Raw genomic sequence first — 18921 nt, forward strand, 5'->3', positions numbered from 1 at the left:
TGATGAAGAGACTCATCATGCTGAGTAGAACTCTAGGGAAAAGTTTATTGTCTTGGAAACTGCACAGCTAATCTCCTGATTGTGCTAGTTAATAATGACTAAATATTGATGGCAAACAATCCCAGAATTTGTATTAAACAACTGCGGAAATCACTTAACATAAATTTTGCTAGTTCATTTTCATTTGTGTTGTTAACTTTACTCACCGTTCTACTGTGCTCTTTGGTCTGTTGACATATGATTTGCTTCCTCTTTTTCCTATGCGTAGTGGACAACTGAGCAGTTTCCCTAGGAGCTATATACACAAACATTTGCAGTAAAGTTGGCTGAATTATTGTTAGAATTGAAAAAAGGGAGTTTTTTGCTTCTGTACAGATTGCTTTTCCTTTTTGTGTGAATGCTAAAAATCGTATAGATGCTAAATTATATATAGTGGTGGTGGCTGTATTTTTAATAATTTTAAGTCAAGTGTCAGAGAATCATAGAATGGTTTGGGTTGGAAGGAACCTTAAAGATCATTTTGTTCCAAACCCCTCTGCTGCAGGCAGGGACACCTTCCACTAGACTAGGTTGCTCGAAGTCCCATCCAACCTGTCCTTGAATATGGGTATGATGTCTATGATATGGTCTTATATGACCCATTTCTTGTCCATGGAGCATCTTCATAATGTGTGGTTGAACAACCTTGGGAATAAAACGTGTGCATTTTGCAAAAATATTAAACACTGCTTTTGTTAATAATACAGTTCGCTTTGCCTTTTAGTATATGTAGATATTTGGAACAGGGATTGCACATGAGGGGTTTTTTACATCAGTTATGTGCCAGTTCCCCTTCTCTTAAGAATCATCCAGAATTTGGACAAGTCTCCTATATGCAGTTGCACTTCATATCTGGTCAATAAGAACTACATGGGTTGCCATGGGATCTTAGGAGGTTCTTCATTTTACCTGTGCCTCCTGGTATATGGGTCATGCCCTGACTGGCCTTTGAGCTGAGAAGGAAACTTCTCTGTTGAGAGACCATCCTTCACCTTTTGCTAGTACCAAGCAACTGAAAGGAGAATTTGCCTGACTTGAAAGCAAAAGCCATACATGCAAGAGGGGAGAAAGATGAAGATGCAGATCAAAGGCAGGCAAGAGAGGGACTGAGTGTTTCCTCTGGGAACTCGGGTGAGGAGGAAGCTTGGATAGACTGACCAAGAAAAATGAGATGCAGAACTTAGGAACAGGACACTGTGGGCACAGTTTATGGAGAAGATTTTTAACAGGATACAGTGTGGCAGGGTGAGGACCTTGGGCCTAGAAATGAATGAAATTAAATTAAATAGTAGAGGTGAGAAGAGAAAGGGAAGAGACATTCATCACAAAAATAGGGTGAAATCTGGATAAGCAAAGCAACCAGTATAAGGACTGCAGGTAGAAGAACCTATCTTCAAAGTTTTATTCTCCCAAGTGGTAATGTATTTTCACATCTTAGCAGAATATTTCAGGTTTTTTCTTTCATCCATATGTGCACAATGCATTTCAATATATTAAAAAGATGGAATGTTTCATTTGTTGTAGTTTGTATGTCCTATGCACATGTTTTTAACTGTGCAGGCAAGTGTGTGATACACCTGCTTTTGCTTTCTCCTTAGGGAACAATGTTTTTATCTTCTTTCAAGTAGAACCCTATAGTGACAGAAGCTACATTCCTAGCCTCCTGGGAAGCAAATACCAGAGAATAACAGAAGTGTCTGTATCCTGATTGTGTGCAATCAAGGTAGAACAATTAAATTTACTCCATGTGTTCTGATGATGTCCCATTTAAATCAAGACAATATCTGCAGATTATCACTGTGAAGAGCCTCCCAATATCAGTTTCTGTTATACTTGCATCTGTTCAACAGAACTTAAAATGAATTTGTATAAACTTAAAGAAAAATAGCAGAAAAGGCTTCATCTGGGATCACAGCAATTTAGAAATGGAATATGTTTTGTTATTTTAAAACACTTATGGTTGCAGAGAAGCACTTATCCAAGAGGCTGAAAATTTCACTTATTTGAAGTATAATGTTTTGAAGCTTTGTATACTTAATGTTAGCTAAAGATATCTTGTCAATTGTTGCTGTGAAAAAGGAGTTAGCAACAAGATAGTTTCATTTCCATAGGATATTTTGTTGATTTGGTTATGATCACTACAATTTTGAAGGGAACTCAAAAGATTAAGGAAGCAAGTGAATTAACTTAATAAGGCTAAAACCCACAGATGACATATGCAATTAATAAATAAATAGATTAAGAATAATCTAGGAATTCTTGTGTTTTGATACTAAATGAAATTTTAAGTTCATTAGAAAAACAGACTTGATGTATACTGCTAGTTATAAAAACATCCAAAATGTTAAAATTTTTGAGTATGATATAAAAATAGAATGCTCTGTAGCTACTGCATAAATCCAATATATAGTCTTCTCTATAGTGTGTCCTGTTCAGCGAGAAGAAAAAAATGCAGTAAAAATAGATAGTGGAGTGTTTTCATGTCTCTAGGAATTTTTATATGAAGACAGCTTTGGGAATTGAATGATAGACAATGTGAGAATGGCATATAATGTTATGTTTTAGTATTTAGAAGATCTAATTTATACCTTACATGACACAAAAAGCAAGATAAATTGGTCAAGTTGGGCAACAAACTGTTGTATACAATTATCACCATGCCTTATGAAAATAAGGAATCACAATGTTCACTAGGCTAAAAGATTGGTGAGTTACTGGTTGTATTAGACTTTTTCCATTTTCATTTTTATATGTGTGAACGGGAAATTTTGCATATTTACTGTTCAAGATTTTTAAATGCTTCCAATTAAAAAAAAAAAAAAAATCCTAAAACTTTTCTCATTACCTTTTATGAGATCCTAACATTGTTCAACAGAAGAGCTGAAGAATATGCCTGAATACAAAATGGTCTAGTTACCAAATTAAGAAAAGATAGAGGGGGAAAAAGATAGAAAAGCAGAGAACATACTAATTGGCATGACAACATGTCCTTTAGCAATCATATACCACTTAGTATTTTATAAGGAATGACAAATTCAGTACAGTTCCTGAGAGAGCAGGAGAGAGACATCTTGCCACACTTGCCTGTCACTCCCGACTGTAAACTGGCATGTGGACAAGCCAAAAGCCAAAGAATGAGGGTAATTGATTTGCTGTAAGAGTTACAATTGATTAATTATGCTTGGTTGAGACTGTTTTGGAGGGTTTCATTGCAAAGCCAGCACTAATTTTTTCTTTCTTTAGTATCAGGCACACTCTAGCCTACATTTCCTTCTGATATAGCAAGTCCTTTTTAAATGGAGGAGTGCATCTTTGAACTTGAATAAAAGGGTTGTTGTGCAGTATAGGATTTAGCAGATGGGCTTAGAGAATCCAAACCTACCACTAGTCTTTCATTTTACACTAGGAAAGGCTTTGCCATTTTAAATGGCTCTGTTTGCTACATTCCCTACTAAGCACAGTAGTCAGATGTTGTTCTGAGGAATCGGGCAGCTTAGCTTCCAATGACATTGATTACATGTCTCAACAGTGAGAGCATGAGAAAGAGTAGTGGGTGGAGAAGTGAAAAGCAGTGTGAGGCATTTCAAGGAGGAGATTTGCACTCTAGCGTTTGCATGTGGGTGACAATCCCTCAGAGAAACAATTTTCACTCTGAAGTGGAGCAGAGTTGAATCTTCCTTGTTCACTTCAGATTTAATCTCCATCCCTGCAAACTATCAGTGCAGCCCATAGTTAAACATGCATTTACTTAAGATGAAAAGAAAATAACAGTAGCAAGAAGCTGCATCTTTAGCATGGAGCTGTGATTTCACAGAGAGACGCTGGCATGACCCTGGCATAAATGGGTGCAGTTCTCAATGACAATGCTAAGCCTGTCTATACATGGGCTGAGCTAAACCCAGAGATGACACACAATGCTGTTCAAAATCATTCATTTAATTCCTTTTGAATTTTTGTGATCTAACAGCTAGAGACGTTTGTGTTAAGAAAAGATATTAAAAAGCTATTGTCATTGACCATAGGTTTCTCTGACATACAAATTACAACAAACACAGTACTTATCTTATTTTAGATAAAAATGTCATCTCTTTATTCAAGAGTGAATATTAGTGAATTGAATAAATCTTCAGCTATAGTTACCAAATTCTGAAATAAGATCTGTTTTTAAAATCAGAAACAGTCTGAGCTAGCTTATACAAAGAAAGAAAAGGGAAACATTCCTCACAGTAAGTCTACATTTTATTTTACCTAAGTTTATGATGAATCAATACAATCAACAAGAACCTTGGGTTTAATTTCTTTTTCTTTTACGTGTACTTATTTTAGTAGCAAAAGAAAGCAGATGGAAAAGGAAGCTGCACAGTACACAGTCTAAAAACACGCAAGTATTATTATATCATTTAAGATATTTAACAAGCTACTAAATCACACTCTTCTTCTTGCATCAATTGCCAGGGGGAGAGTATCAGAAACAGTAAATATTTATTTTACTTAGAAACAATGTTAGTAAAAGGCCTCAGGGTTTAATCTGAAAGAAAAGTAAAGTCTTTGAATCCTTGATCCAAATTTCCAATGTCATTTATGTCAGTTTAAGTCCAGAAGACTTTTAAAATCTATAGAGATTCTTCAAGATATTGACTAGTTGCTCACAATTGGAATCCAAATTAATGGTGCCTGCTTTGGTTTTGGTTTGAGTAAATTTTGTTCACAGTGGCTGGTACGGTGCTATTTATGGTGCTTTAGATTTGTGCTAAAACCAGTTTGGTTATGTACAGATGTTTTTGCTATTGTTGAGCTGCACTTGCACAGTATCAAGACCTTTTCTGCTTCTTGTACTGCATCACCACTGAGAAGGCTGAGGCTGGGGTTGCACAAGGACATGGGAGGGGACACAGCACCAGCTTACTAAAGGGATGTTACAAACCTAGTGTCATGCTCAGCATATAAATCTGGGGAAAACAGGAGGGAGGGGGGGACATTTGGAGTCACAGTGTTTGTCTTCCCAAGTCACCATTGCGTGTGGTGGAGCTCTGGCTGTCCTGGAGATGGCTGAGCACCTGCTGGCCCGTGGGAGGTGGTGAATGAATTAATTCTTTAGCTTCGCTTGCATGCACAGCTTCTGCTTTACGCATTGAACTGTCCTTATTTCAACCCATGACTTCTCTTGCTTTTACCCTCATGACTCTCCCCCACTCCACCAGAGTGAAGTGAGTGAGCAGCTTGGTGGTTCTCAGTTGCTGGCTGGGGTAAATCCATGATATTAATACTACCTGTAAAGGTAAAATTGCTAACATTGAAGTACAAAAATACTTTGTTTGCTACTCTTACTCTGTTTAAGGGCTGAAATTTTGTTTGCTCACATATGTGTTTATATTTTTGTGTAGGATATTCAGAATTTTTTGTCCTACAAAATCTTGTAGTGGGTAATAAATTTTATGAAACTTAATAACCAACCAGGTAAGTATGATTGATTAGGATAAATGATTTGTAATAAAATCCTTAAGACATGTTCATATTTGTTGTTTTCCTCTCAAATACTTGAGAAAGTTCCTGTGAGATAGCATGTCTATTCTACAACTTAAAAGACCTTTGAAGTCCAAAATAACAAAGGTTGTGAAGATAGGAAAAAAACCCAAACACAATAAGGGAAAAAATGGCTTTTTTAATGCATTGTCAGAAAGTGACAATGACAATTTATGTTTTCTTATGTTTTTACATTTCACAGACATTGTGCTATTTCATTACCAAAAGACTTCACACAATGGTATGTGATTCTAAGGAAATACCAATAAGACAATATAATCTAAACTTATGCTTGGGGCTTCCATTTTTTTCCAATTCTTCATTCTCCTTTTTCTAAATTAGTCAATCAGATTAAAAAAGAAAGCAAACATGATACTCTTTGGAAGTCACAGATAGCTGAAGGTAATGCAGGCAAATATTAGCTAAGTGTTTTTTCTGGTGGACTTTCCTTTCTTATATGAGATCAAGACTACAGCAGTCTTATCTGGTGTGGTACCAGCATTTTTTTTAGTAGAGGTATGCTATATGCATGCTTGTCATACTTTATATAATTTTTATATTCTTATTTCCAGCTACACTACCTTCTGATCTATCTTAATAAAGCTTTTGGAGACTCTCAAGTGCAGTGTAAGTAAGTATTACTTAGATATTTTAAGTATACATTACATAAGTATTCCTGGTTGTATTCATAAAGTGAATAAATAAAAAGTTGAGCATAAACATGCATGTGTATCTATGTGTAGCTACATGAACAATGACAATTTCAGGCCTCTTGGTTTTCATGCCCAGCTTGTTTGGTGAGATCAGTAATGAACGTGCAAACTTTCCCCAGGGTAGCCTAGAGCAACCTTTTCTATCTTTCTGAGAGTTTCACTACTCCCTCTTTTAAAAACAAAACAAAGCAAAACCACAGCAAAACTATTCTTGCCAAAGATAAGCCTAACAGGCTTACATGATATATATATATACATACATGTACATATGATTATATGTATGTATAAAAATAAAATGAGAACATTAGCAGACTGAGAGGTAGAGAAATGGAAATTGGCTGGCATCCAAGTAAAGAAAGGTCCTGGCATGAGGAAAAAGAAATTCTTTAAATAGGCATTTTACAGAAGGTAAGAGGGAAAGGTTATTATCTTAGAAGTTTTTCTTTAAACAAATGGTTGTATGGAATGAGTAGTAAAAGAAAAATCAATAAAGATATTTCTGTTCTTAATCTGGAAAAGTATACAAGCCATAACTATCACGTTTGGACTTTTTAAGCACTTTTATGCAAGGGGCCTGCTGGGGATCCACATTCTTCTGCAGTCAGTATGGATGCTGAGTCATCAGGAAAGCTGGCCATTTGGTTTTTGGTTTCTAAATATAGAGGTGAACATTTAAAGCCCTAATCTGCTAACAATGGACACTCATATGCAGTGTTGGTGACATGAATGATTTCATTCTTAATAGGGTTATATCAAAACCAAATCTGTGCTCGCATGGCATGCCCTCCTGAAGAACTATGGTTTCTATGACAAAAAAATTAATTAAAAATTATTACAAGAAATATAGAAGAGCAACAAGTTTAGTCTTTGATAAACATCAGAACCCTCTCATGGTATTTTGTGTATCTCTGCTATATGCAGAAGAGGTGGAAAAAGTAGACTTTGGGGGGAGAACATAAGAGCAACCAAAATTAAGGAAGGAAATCTAGAATAAGCCTTAGAAGGAGTGAATTTTGACTCTTCAATTGTGTTTTAGCTATTGTATTCAGGGAATAAGGAGTTTGTGGGAGTCTGCCTGGAAGTTGTCAGTTTGATAATAATATTATTGAAGATTTATACTAACATCACCTTTGCAACTGGTAAACTATACTAACATTCAGTAAATAGATTGGTATGGGTTTTTTTTATTTCTGATGAAGTTCTGCACACTTGGTTTCTTTGAAAACATTGCTGCAGTAGGACCTTTGACATTCAAAAGGCTGTGACAGAAACAGAATTAAAACAGGCATTTTCACTTTCACTTTAGATAAATTTGTATAATTCAGTATTGTGCAGTAGGAGCTCATTCTTAATAAAGCAATTGGTGGTTCAGTGTTTTATTTTGACAGCATTCTGTGCCTTCTGCATAGATCCTAGCTGAAGAGGTGCTTGCTGAGTGCTTTGCCACATGAAAATGTGGGGCAGGGAGGGAGAAATCCTGCCAGGTTTGCAATAATGTCAGTTTGGCTAAGTGCGTTCGTTACCAGCAGCAGCATCATGCTTCTGGCAGGGCAGACCTCAGCCATTGACTCACCCCTGGCTCTCTCTGCTCAAGTCTGCTGCTGCAGAGCATGTGCAGCACAGGTGCTATTTCCCCATCCAGCTACCAAGGTCTTCCAGGAAAGAAAGTCCTTGAACAAGCTGTGAGGTCCCATGGGTACTGTTCTGGCAGGCCAGGTATGGCCCAGGGGCGTTTCAGTGCCTGGCTCTGCTTTGAGTGAAGCACATACTTCATTATTTAGATCACTTACAGTCCAAGTGGGCAGAACTCCTTGTAACTCTGAATTAAGGAAACAATAGCTAGTAAGTGGATGGCAGCAGAGGAAAGACTGTTTTGAGGAAAAATAATTTTTTAATTTAAACTTTTTGTCAAACTTTCATCCTGAGTATACACAGTATGTTTCAAGAGCTATTTTTTGTAGGTGAAATAGCTGGGAATGGAACTCTTTAGCAGGATGTAAAAATCCTGTAGCTATGTTAAGTGACAAAACTCTGGCCATTGCATCCAACATGCAGTGCTTTTGTATAGTGGCAGTTCATGTGCAGCTGATTCATCAGTCAAAGAAACAGCCGTTACCTTACTATAAGATGTGAGCTTCAAAATGAGACTGTGCCCTCATTTTCTGTGAGAACTTTAAACAGGCAAAGTTTGAGGTTTTAAAAGTTAGTTGGCCATATGTGAGCTATAAAGCCACAACAAAATAGGAACTCATTAAATCTTCAAAATACTTGAATTTTATCAGTTTCCTTCCAGCTGGTGTAAGACTAAGATAATTTTACAAAACAAAGGTGTTTCTTGAAAATATTATAGCAGCCTGATGAGAAGAATCTTTTTTTGACTGAACTAGGGCAGAGGAATCTTCTGACACCTGTGCTACAAGGTCTGGCCCTAGCCATTAACATCTTGTGTGTTAGTCTCATGGAGTTTCTCAGCAGCATGTAGGTGGAGTCAAGGTCTCTGGGCTCCAGAAGAGAAATGCCTGATATGTGACCTACAAGTGTATTTCTACTGGCTGTAGTAGATATAAAGAAAACAAGAAAGTCCTGGTTTATTCTACTCGTAGAAAAATCAGTAAATGTTTATTATCCAGCCCATTTCCTAATGCTCTTTGGAGAAGACTGAATCCTTTTTTCAATTATGCATGGTATGCTGAAGGTATTCATTTGGGACTTTATTACTAGTTTCTATTATAATTATCTTTATTTTGGGTGCTGTCTTTGCACAGACTGAAAACCATGATATATCTCTTTTTCTTAATGGAGCCTTTTACTGTTGTCTGTTTTCTACCTACAACATTCCAAATACTAGTTATAACTAAATACTAGTTATTTCATGTGTTCTACCATTAATATATAATGGTGAGGCCTTGATACAATTGAAAAAATATAGAATACAGATGAGATGAGACAGAGATATGGAATGAATTACTGATTGTCTGAAATATAGCCACATTTCCAGCTTAAAGTCTTAACATTATGTGACCAGTTAGTATGTCTTGTTGAACTTCATGTGAGAAAAAAAAAAGCAAAATATTTACTGTGTTCACAAAACTGCTAGTGCTTCTTTTTCCAGTTTCACTTATCCCTGCAAATTCTGACAATGCTGCCACATGACTTATGGTAAAATTAAATTCCCATGAAAAAACACAAGTTTGGGATATAAAATATACCTGGATTTCTCTGGTGAATGTGCCTTGCCACAAAGGGCCCACAGCAGCTGACTGGTCAGCGACTATTATTATGCACAAATAAAGTTCCTCTCTGAGAACACCTCTATTATGACACTCAGAGTATAATATGACATGTTTTCTTTCATGTGATTCCTAGGATGACCCTGTCTCAAATTTCATATGACAAATATTGTTCTGACCCTCAGGAATCAAGTAAAAGTTTTGCCAAAGCCTTAATTTAAGACAAGATCTCATCATAAATAAATTTCATAGTCAGATCTAGGACTACTGTGCACATCTTTTCAGGGATCTGCTGATACTTTGATGAGTGTAATATCAATATTTGTTGGACTGTATTTTCTGGGACATTCTTGATATTTTTATGCTTCCAGGTAGGAATATGTAGACTATTTTGGCAAAATGCAAAGGAAACAAAAAATGCTGCAGTTTAAGTATATCTGTACATTGCTGTGTTGTCAGACCTGCTTTTAAAATTAGTTTTCGAGTTTTTATAATAAATGCTTTAATAAAATAATAACATGGAATGTTCTGTTCAGTAGTCACAGAAAAGAAGCAGTCCAGAGCCTGTATCTGCTCAGTACAGAAAAGGCCCATAACAGAAGCAGCAGAATGACTCAATATGAAGAATTTTGAAAAAAGAAGCTAAGCTATTCTGCATTCTCATTTATTAGACAGGGAGAAGGTACTGAAGAGTAACCTTTAAGGAACTCAAATTATGCCTGAATAATTTGCATTTAGAAAGGATGTTCCTTACATGTTCAATTGGTTTATTGAATCCATGCTAGATTCCTGTAAATGCTACACAGGTTTTGCATCTCCAGTATCTTGCCTAAATGAAAGACTAACCTTTGGAATCTGTCTTGGCTTTATTACATTTATGTTTAGTCTAATAGAGGTGAAGAAAGTCATCAAACTGAATGGCACAAATTTTCTTGGTCCTTTGGAAGCAGCTTTAACAACAATCTCACTTGGATGTTCAAAGTGGCAGGAATTAACATCATTCCTATACATAGGAACATCCTTCTACTTGAAACAGCATTCACAAACTCATGTTTCAGTAATCTACAAAGGCAGAGTGTGGTGCTAAAGGAGGAAAAACTGAATAGACTTCTAATTCCTGTGAGAAATTAAAAAGAAGGCAAGTGCATTGAGTGGTGAGCCTTCATTTTGATTCTACTAGTCTGCCATCAAGAAATTTCAAACAATGCTTATTTTACTGAACAAAGATATTTTGAAAATGATTGTCTTAAGGAGCTGTGGGGTTGATGTGAATGTGGACAGAGGTAATTTTGTTCCTTTAATGTACAGTATATATTGGCAGTAAATTCTTCCTGGAGACAGTGGTTATAAGAAGTTATGCCTTGGGGGTTACACAAAATACAGTATTAGAAGAATAAGAGAAATCTTGCTTTGTATGTGGGACTTCTTAATAATATACCTATTTCAGTCTCCTTCTGTTTCAGTCTTTGTGTGTAGATCTCCCAGGTATCTTGTACAGTCTTTGTGGACAAGATAGTATTTAACAAGGTGCTTAAAACTTGTAATTTTGGAATTTGTTTGTGATTTTTATGCAAAGGCAAAATCATACTGAAAACAGACAGGAATCTAATTTCTGAATTCCACTCAGGAAGTGCTTTGTGGAAAAGTACCCAAATCAGTAATAGGGAATAATATTTCGTATTCTATTTAATATACTCAGCATTAGACACGTCAGATGGTAAGTAGAGTTTTTGAGTTTATTCTTAGCAGTAAGTACTTGTTTGTATTAGGGCAGGGTGATAGATTGGTTCTCATCCTGAAAAGCTGGAAAAAGCTGATGTCTTTGTGGACTCTGCACTCACACTGTCTTTAGGGGATCTTAGCAATAACAGTGCAATTACTGTTTCAGCTGGAGTTTGGGATGCTCTGAGTTATTCTGAATGTGCATTAGCCTCAGTTATTGGCACCTTATGTCCCCAGATGGAATTTTTTCTTCCACTCCTCTGCAGCATTCCTTGTCAAAAGGGCTACTCTTACCCTTTACCACGTAACAGTAGAAGGGCTAGAGTTTGTAATGACAGTACTGAAAAGTGAAAGCTTCTATACAAGAGGAATCATAGCTTTTCCCCAAAAAATTCCTGTGTCATCTTTGCTTTCATTTTGTTGAATCCCATGACAAGAAACTATCCAGTAAACAGTTTACTATTGCTAAATGTCAGGATTAAATAACAAGAGCCATGGATAAGATGACCACCATAATAAAGGTTGGCTAAATTCATATATAAACAAAGGCTTCTCAGACAACCTGGGTATTTTGTACATGTCCCATGAACAAAAAAAGCCATAAGATGGCTGCAATCCTTGAGTTCAGTACAGCTGCTAAACTGTAATTGGTTATGAACCTATATAAGAAGCTGTCCCACCCTGGTGAATAATCATCTCACCTCACTCATTAAGTCGTTGCTTGCTCATGGTTGGGTTAGTGAGGGGGATAAGGTAACATGCACAGCAGTAAGTTTGGCACTAAAGACTAGCAGTTAAGACAGAAGAATGCTGTGTATTCTCAGAGATGGAGGATACAGCTCATCTGTCTTTGCTCTTTGTAATTGTTCTTTGCTCTACCTATTCAAAGAAAAATAAATTCAGTATCACTATTCTGCTCTATTTTCTCTAGGCACTCCAAGGATGAGATGTGAAGTACTTAAGAGATCTACTAAAGCTCCGAAATAAAACATAGGTCATCTAGACCTAAGGATCTTTCTGCGGTAAGAGCAAAGCTTGATCATGACAGTGTTTTCTTTGGAAACAGCTCAGCACTGTCTCAGAAACTACAGATAAGGAACATAAGTATCCATATTTGTGTGCATGTGGGTGTAAACCAAAATGAAAACTCCAAAACAAAGCAAGTTGACTTGCTTCTTCCTAGCTTGACATAGAATCATAGAACTACAGAGATAGCAATTGTATTGCTTTGTGCATGCCTGAGGTGTGGTCAGGAATCAATATAGAAATACACTAAAAATAGAATGGAAAAAAGAAACTAATGTGCAGAAATATTTTGCTGCAATTTTGTTTCTCTCTAAATGTTGTTGTAAATAAATGAGTGTGTGCAATGGGCCATGGATTATCCTTCATACACGAGAATCTAAAAACTCAAATTTGGAACAAGTTTTACAGCATACTTCATAACTTCTTTGGATTTTTAAAAACTTTTTAATAACTTGGCATATGAATTTATGAGTGTACTGTGGTACTGTCATCAAAAAGAAGATCAAAATAGTGACTAGAATAAGTGAAAAGCAGATAGAACTGGCACAAAATCTGTATGGAACAAAGAAGTTACCTTTATTATTCAAAGTACAACTCCCGTTGGGAACTTGCGTAGGTATCATATAAATCATGATGGAATAGGTCCTCTAATGAAGGACCATTATGATGGGAAGCAGGTAGTCTCCATTTGAAATAAAAAGCTAGGCACAATTGTACTGGTTGTTAGCGTGCAAGCAGCTAAAAGAACTCTGTGTGTTATTAGGCACTTACCCTTACTACCCGAAGTGGAATTGTCTGATAGGAAAATTGGGTGGGACTTTCTGTTGAAAAAAATACAAATTGTGTACAAAGTTGTCTGTATGAGTCTTAGGACTGATTTTAGTGGTTTAAGGTTAAGTTTTCTTGTTAATGAAATTACCTTGGAATTTTGGCTCTTTCTGAGGTGTATAAGGTTCATTAAGCACATGCATGACAAGTAATCTGATAGCAGACCATGTCTTCTTTGCCTCCCTAGACCCTTAAACATTGACTGAATCCCTTCATCTGAGATAGGCATTAGTTTCACTGTTGTTTCTGTGACAGATGAATGTGAATGGTGAATCTGTCTTTGGAAGGTAGAAGATGAGATGCATTGTCTTTTAGTGGTCAAGTCTGATAGACATCCTTTTTTATGTGTCAGTATTGCATCTTATAAAAGATTTTTCAAAAGTGAAAATAAGTTTTCCTGAGAGAGAAAGAAAAGAAATAAAGGATTAGTAACTCCTACTGTGAAATTCTAGCCCTGTTTCTCATGCTAGGTTAATAGTTGGCATTTGTGATCCTAAAGGCCTATGTGATTCTAATGACAGATTTGCTCCTGACTTCAGGATGATCATAGTTTTACTCCAATGGTGCAGTTGGGCTTTTCTAGGAAAGCTGATGTATAAAATGCAGCCTCTGCCAGCACATCATGAAGGCAACATGATGGGAAAAGGATAACATTGAATGACATCCATAGCCAATAATAGCTGCTGGGAGCATCCTGTCAATCAGTGTATTAATGTTAGTTACCAGCTTGATTAATGACATGGGAACACTCACTCTTTCTCTGAATAGTGTCTGAGTGCCTCCTGCCAGAGCAGTGGAGATCACCTTCTGCTGAGCTTATACATATACGCAGGAATAGAACCATTATGGGTGTTTCAGTGCATTGTGTAATAGCCTCTTCCAAATAAAGGGGGCTCTGAGACATCCTTCAGTTTATACCTGCCTGTATTTTTTTTTGTACACCTTAGATCAGCTGACTCTCAGACCAAGGGGTGCCTTGTAGCTTTAGGCTCAGCAGTGGCTGTAGTCTGTGCTAGGCAATTTTTCTGTCACTGTAAAAAAGAAAACAAGACTCATACTAAAGATGCCTCCAGAATTTCTTTGCAATGATCCTCCCTGAGAAGCTTGAAGTTTCTTGATCGCAAATGGGAAAACACTTGAAGTGTGTACTTGGTAGAGGGAACTTGAGAAGTCAAGAAAAGGATTTAATTGAGTCATTTCCAAAAAATAAAGTGAAAAATAATTATTTATCCTTTTACTGTCTGAAAGTACTGGAAGTTTTACTCAAGACTGGGCGAAGTTCTGCATTGTGGTATTAGATGTCAACATCCTGAGATACTCAGCTTGGCACAGCGAGACCACTTCATTGCCTCATTTCATGCTAGTGTGTTTCAGGCTGTGTGCTGAATATGTCCAGAACTTGGATTTTTATTCTCTGTGCAATAGATTAAATTTTCCTATTTTGACAGGGAATATCTTTAGCAGTATGCTCTGAAATGCCTTAGGGATTCAAGCTGTCCCTTAATCAATGCTGCAGATGATGCAGTTTTGATTTTTTTTTCTCTAATATATGAGCTATGACACTAGATTCATCCTGGCATACATCTGTCTGACAAGACTGAAAGCATTCAGTTAGAGCCACTTCATTACCAGCACAGAGCCAACAAATAGGGGACAATCTGAAAAAGGGGGATTGAAATATAACATAGACGAGAAATATATCTCAAAATAAGGGCATAATGGAGGATATAAATTGCACAGCAATGCAGACAGCAACAGGACATCCTCAAAATATGCTACAGTATCTGCATACTGATACTGACTTTTACGAATATGCAACAAATATGGATTGTTTGTGAAACGAACAGCTATGGGTCAAGATGTAACATAACAGAAAAAACAACTTTGCAAATATAAATATTTATTATTAGGGGACAGTAACTGCTTCCTACTAAAATTGGCAAGAATTATGAACCCAACCCCCTTAGTACTTACTGGAGAATTAGAAGGCTAATGAGAGAGTGTAGCAAAAAAAATCTCTGCCTTCTAGAAAAATCAGCAAAGCTAGACCATAATGAAGAATACTCCAGTGTATTGAGAGCTACTGGGCTGCAGATCCACTAAAAATCTCCAGTGCTTGATACTGAACCATGAAAAGAAAAATACAAAATGAAAAATCCTGCATTGGCTGAAGGACATGCAGAATTCTTTCCCATCTGTATTTTTTGTGATTGTTAATACTTGTGTGCAATGCTGCTGGACTGCCATACAGCAAATTACAAGCAAGAGACAAATGTGTCTGGTTTGATCTTCGAGCTTCTTTGATAAGATGCAGGTAAGAGTTAATGTAATCTCTACATATTGTGGCATGTTTAACATCTATTCCTTTCTGGGTTTGTTTGCAGTTTCAGTCCTTAACTTATTACCTTTTCTTTTTTTTTTAAATTTAGCCGTTGATTACATCGCAGAACATGTGGTTCATTTGAACTGCAAAATCCCTATTTCTTGTAGTACTAAATAAGCATTGTGCCTATTGAAAGCTGTTGCAGAAGAGAAAGGGAGGAGGCCTAGCAAGCTTGAAGCTGTGTTTTGTCTGTGTTGCAGCAAGGGGAGAAGGAAAGATACATAGGAACTGTCTTATTATCATGCACATATACATGTACATAAGCATTTTTGTTTATTTAATCTCTTGGATGCTTTTTCAATTCCTGTCTTAACCCTTTGCTCTTGAAGTAAGCAAGGAAAAACTATATGACAGACATTTAATTTTTTTCTTTCTCAAGAATAGCTAGTGTCTCTTGTGCTGAGAAGAAAATGAGACTGTGTGGAAAGCTTAATTTCAGTTAACACATCAAAGGGCAGTTTGTGGTCTTTTGCTCATAGCTAAGGTTTAACTGAGTTGCAGGACTCTGGGAATTTTGTGTTTTCCTATAGGCTCACTTATTGCATTTTTACCTCTCTTACTTTTCTGCTCTTCCACTGCTTCTCTGAAGGGGACAAATAAAGGCAGTATAATCTTGTTGAATATGGTTCTTGCTGATGCATTAGATGAACAGCTGCTGGGAACAGTCTAGGAATACAATTTGGTAAAAAAATGAGATGGGATACAAAAAAATTCCCTTATGATGCCATTCATTCTATATGCAGTATTATACCATATTGGTGGAAAAATGGGAAGGCCTAAAACTCAATTTCACTTCAAGCTGGTTTAAAAAGAAGCAATTCTACATGCATTGCAGGCACAAAAACATTTATTTATAAGCACAGACTTCTACTTTGTAGGTAGAAACTGCACAGCTGTATACATTTGATTTTTTGCATGCATAAGAACTTACTTTTACAGGCACAACTATAGTACTTTCTTCTTAGTATTACCTGAACAGTTATGCTAATTCTTACATTATGTAGTTAATCTCTTTTCTTTGTGCTTTAAACCAAGTTGGGAAGGGGGAGAAAACCCTACATTTTGGCATGCAGGGCAATCAAAAATCTAATCCAGAAAATGGAGAAGTCATTGGTGTATCAGTATTCCTGCAATATCCTCCAGCTCACATTTTTGCATTGTAAAAACCCAGCATGCAATTGTGTGTTAAGATTGGAAATTAAAGCTAATCTCCTCAGTTGCCTTATGAATGTTATACAGCACGTGAAGCAATGGCATTTTGCTTTCTTGTCTTGCTACTTTAGTGAATTCTTCTACAGTTCTTTTTCACCTATCAGAGCCTGGGAAACACACAGAGAATTAAACACACCTGTCTACAGAAATGGGAAAGAATTACATTATTCTTGGATCAATTACCATTTAGTGTAGTTCTAATAATTCACATATTTTGTAAAGGCTGATGGGGATCTTAGTAATACAGAACCTGCTAAAGCCTTTGGCCACACGTCCCATATTTTGAACCAGATGTCTGTGGTTTACTGACTCGTTTCCTTTCATCCCATTGCAGGCCAGTAGTAGGAGCTGGATTCTTTTCTTGATTGGTGAGTTTAAAACAACTGAAAACCTTCTTATGCTATGTACATTTTGTAAACTACAAGCTTGCTCTGAAAACATAACTGGTTTAGAGTTTTAGGCAAGTAATTTAAAATAAATAATTCAAAATGTTGTTCTGGAGCAGATTTTTTTTCATGCTTAGAAAAATGGAAGAGACCTTCTTGGCAGTTACAAAAAATGGAAAAAGAAACATGTATTTTTAAAAATTAACTCTTGGAAGTAATCTAAAAATTTAATAGTAGTCATGAAGATTTCAACATAACTGGTGTGTTGATTTCTTTAACTGGGATTGTATGAGTACTTGGGATGGAAGTGTCATCAGATCAACTGTAACTATAGCTTGACACTCAGTGCATCTGTGCATGTGCATAGCTTGATATTATCTAAGTATCGGTAACAGTGATACCTAAAGCTGCTGTGGGTAAACACAGGTTTCTGATGGCAGCACCTTAAGTACGGAGAAAAGCTCTTGTGCAGTTTATGTTTATAATACCATCATATCCCTGAGGTGCTGACAGAGCTTCATTCACAGTTTTTCTGTGAGTTGTTTTTCTGTATTTCACATATCACTTCTCTTTCTTGATGAAAATCATTGGTATTACTTCGCTTTAAATAATGACATTAAGAATTAACATCATATTTTTTTTGGTACCCCGGTTATTTTAAAAGAATTCAAAATCTCAATTTGACTTCTTAATGGTTATAAAAGGTATGTTTTTGACAATAGAATTGTATTGGAAGAAATAATGTAATTAATAGAGAACAATTATTTTTGACAAATATATGTTTAAAAAATGCTAAAGCTAATTTTATTTTTCAATTTTTTCCCCTGAATAATTTTTTATTTTATGTGGAGGTTTGTTTTATTTTACTAAGGCCTTGGCTCCTCAGTTGTAACAGTTGTACTGCTTAATCTGTAGCAACCAAGTTAAATGAAACAGGTTCTCCAGTCATGAAATCATTACAGTGGGGGGAAAAAAAAAAAAAAAAGGAGGTCCAGTCTATCCCTGTTGTGGTAGGAAATGGGTAACTAGGTCACCCCTGACAGATGTTTGTATAGGCTGCTGTTAAAAACCACAAATGAAGGGGATTCCACAACCTCATAAATCTATTCCATCTAATCTAGACTTTAGGTTGAAAGGATTTTTTTTTGTTGTTTCATTTTTTGTATCTAGGCCACTCTTCTTCGTTACAAATTAAGTAGTTACTTGTTATAATTCAGGTGTGTACAAAGATCTGTTGACCATGACTTTTTGTATGCAACCTTTTATGCATTTTCCATCCAGTCTTCTTTTTCTGAGGAAGCAAAGCCTCATTTCTTCAACCTTTCCTTGTAAGTCATATTCTCAAAATATCATTCTTGTTGATTTCATTTCAACTCCATCCAAATTGTTGAAATTGTTTTTGGAGTGCATTGCCCAAAATTGCACAGAATGTGCCAGCTGAGACCTCAGCAGCACTGAAGATTGCGAAATAATTAGGTCCTGTATCTCACATTCTGCACACTTCCTAATACATCTTGGAATGTGAAATGCCTTTCTGCAACATCATCATGTTGACTCATATTTAGTTTGAAATCCACTTGAACCTTCCTATCTTTCTTTGCAATCCTGTTGCCTTGTTAAAGCATCATGAGCTTATATTAATATACTCTGGTTTTGTCAATTTCAGTTTATCTAGTATGAGCTTATTGCACTTGTAGTTTCTCACATTATCTAAATATTTTGGATTCTGATCTGCTTACCTGTGTTTGCAACTCCCTTTCTGGCTTTTTGCAAATTTTACAAGTTTACTCCCTTTTCTATTTTCCAAACTGTTCAATGAAAAATTGAATAGAATAGGATGGATGAGAAGACCCTGAAGG

The 18921-nt window shown here is 36.2% G+C and overlaps 1 protein-coding gene and 1 long non-coding RNA gene across 4 annotated transcripts in view; one reads left to right on the forward strand and one right to left on the reverse strand.

Annotated features, from left to right (window-relative positions):
• The window catches only part of METTL8 (methyltransferase 8, tRNA N3-cytidine), a 40719-nt gene extending 28470 nt beyond the window's left edge, over positions 1–12249 (forward strand). The window contains exons 12-15 of one of the 3 annotated variants that reach the window (XR_015289004.1): positions 1638–1762; positions 4366–5803; positions 6135–6189; positions 12159–12249. Coding sequence is in view for 1 of the 3 variants with exons in the window: in XM_086896882.1 (XP_086753008.1) it covers positions 1638–1747 (110 nt within the window). In the remaining 2 variants the exon portion in view is untranslated. Of the gene's footprint in view, positions 1–1637; positions 2970–4365; positions 5804–6134; positions 6190–12158 lie in introns of those variants that run through there. The other 2 variants (XR_015289003.1, XM_086896882.1) reach the window with 2 other exon arrangements.
• LOC111932094 (uncharacterized) lies at positions 387–9541 on the reverse strand. The gene is made up of 2 exons (XR_015289010.1): positions 9485–9541; positions 387–5309 (listed from the first exon to the last, which is right to left on the reverse strand). It is a non-coding gene; the product is annotated as an uncharacterized LOC111932094 (long non-coding RNA).
• Positions 12250–18921: the final 6672 nt, after the last annotated feature.

This window comes from Cyanistes caeruleus, chromosome 7 (genome assembly GCF_971803275.1).
Source record: "Cyanistes caeruleus chromosome 7, bCyaCae1.hap1.1, whole genome shotgun sequence".
Lineage (NCBI taxonomy): Eukaryota > Metazoa > Chordata > Aves > Passeriformes > Paridae > Cyanistes > Cyanistes caeruleus.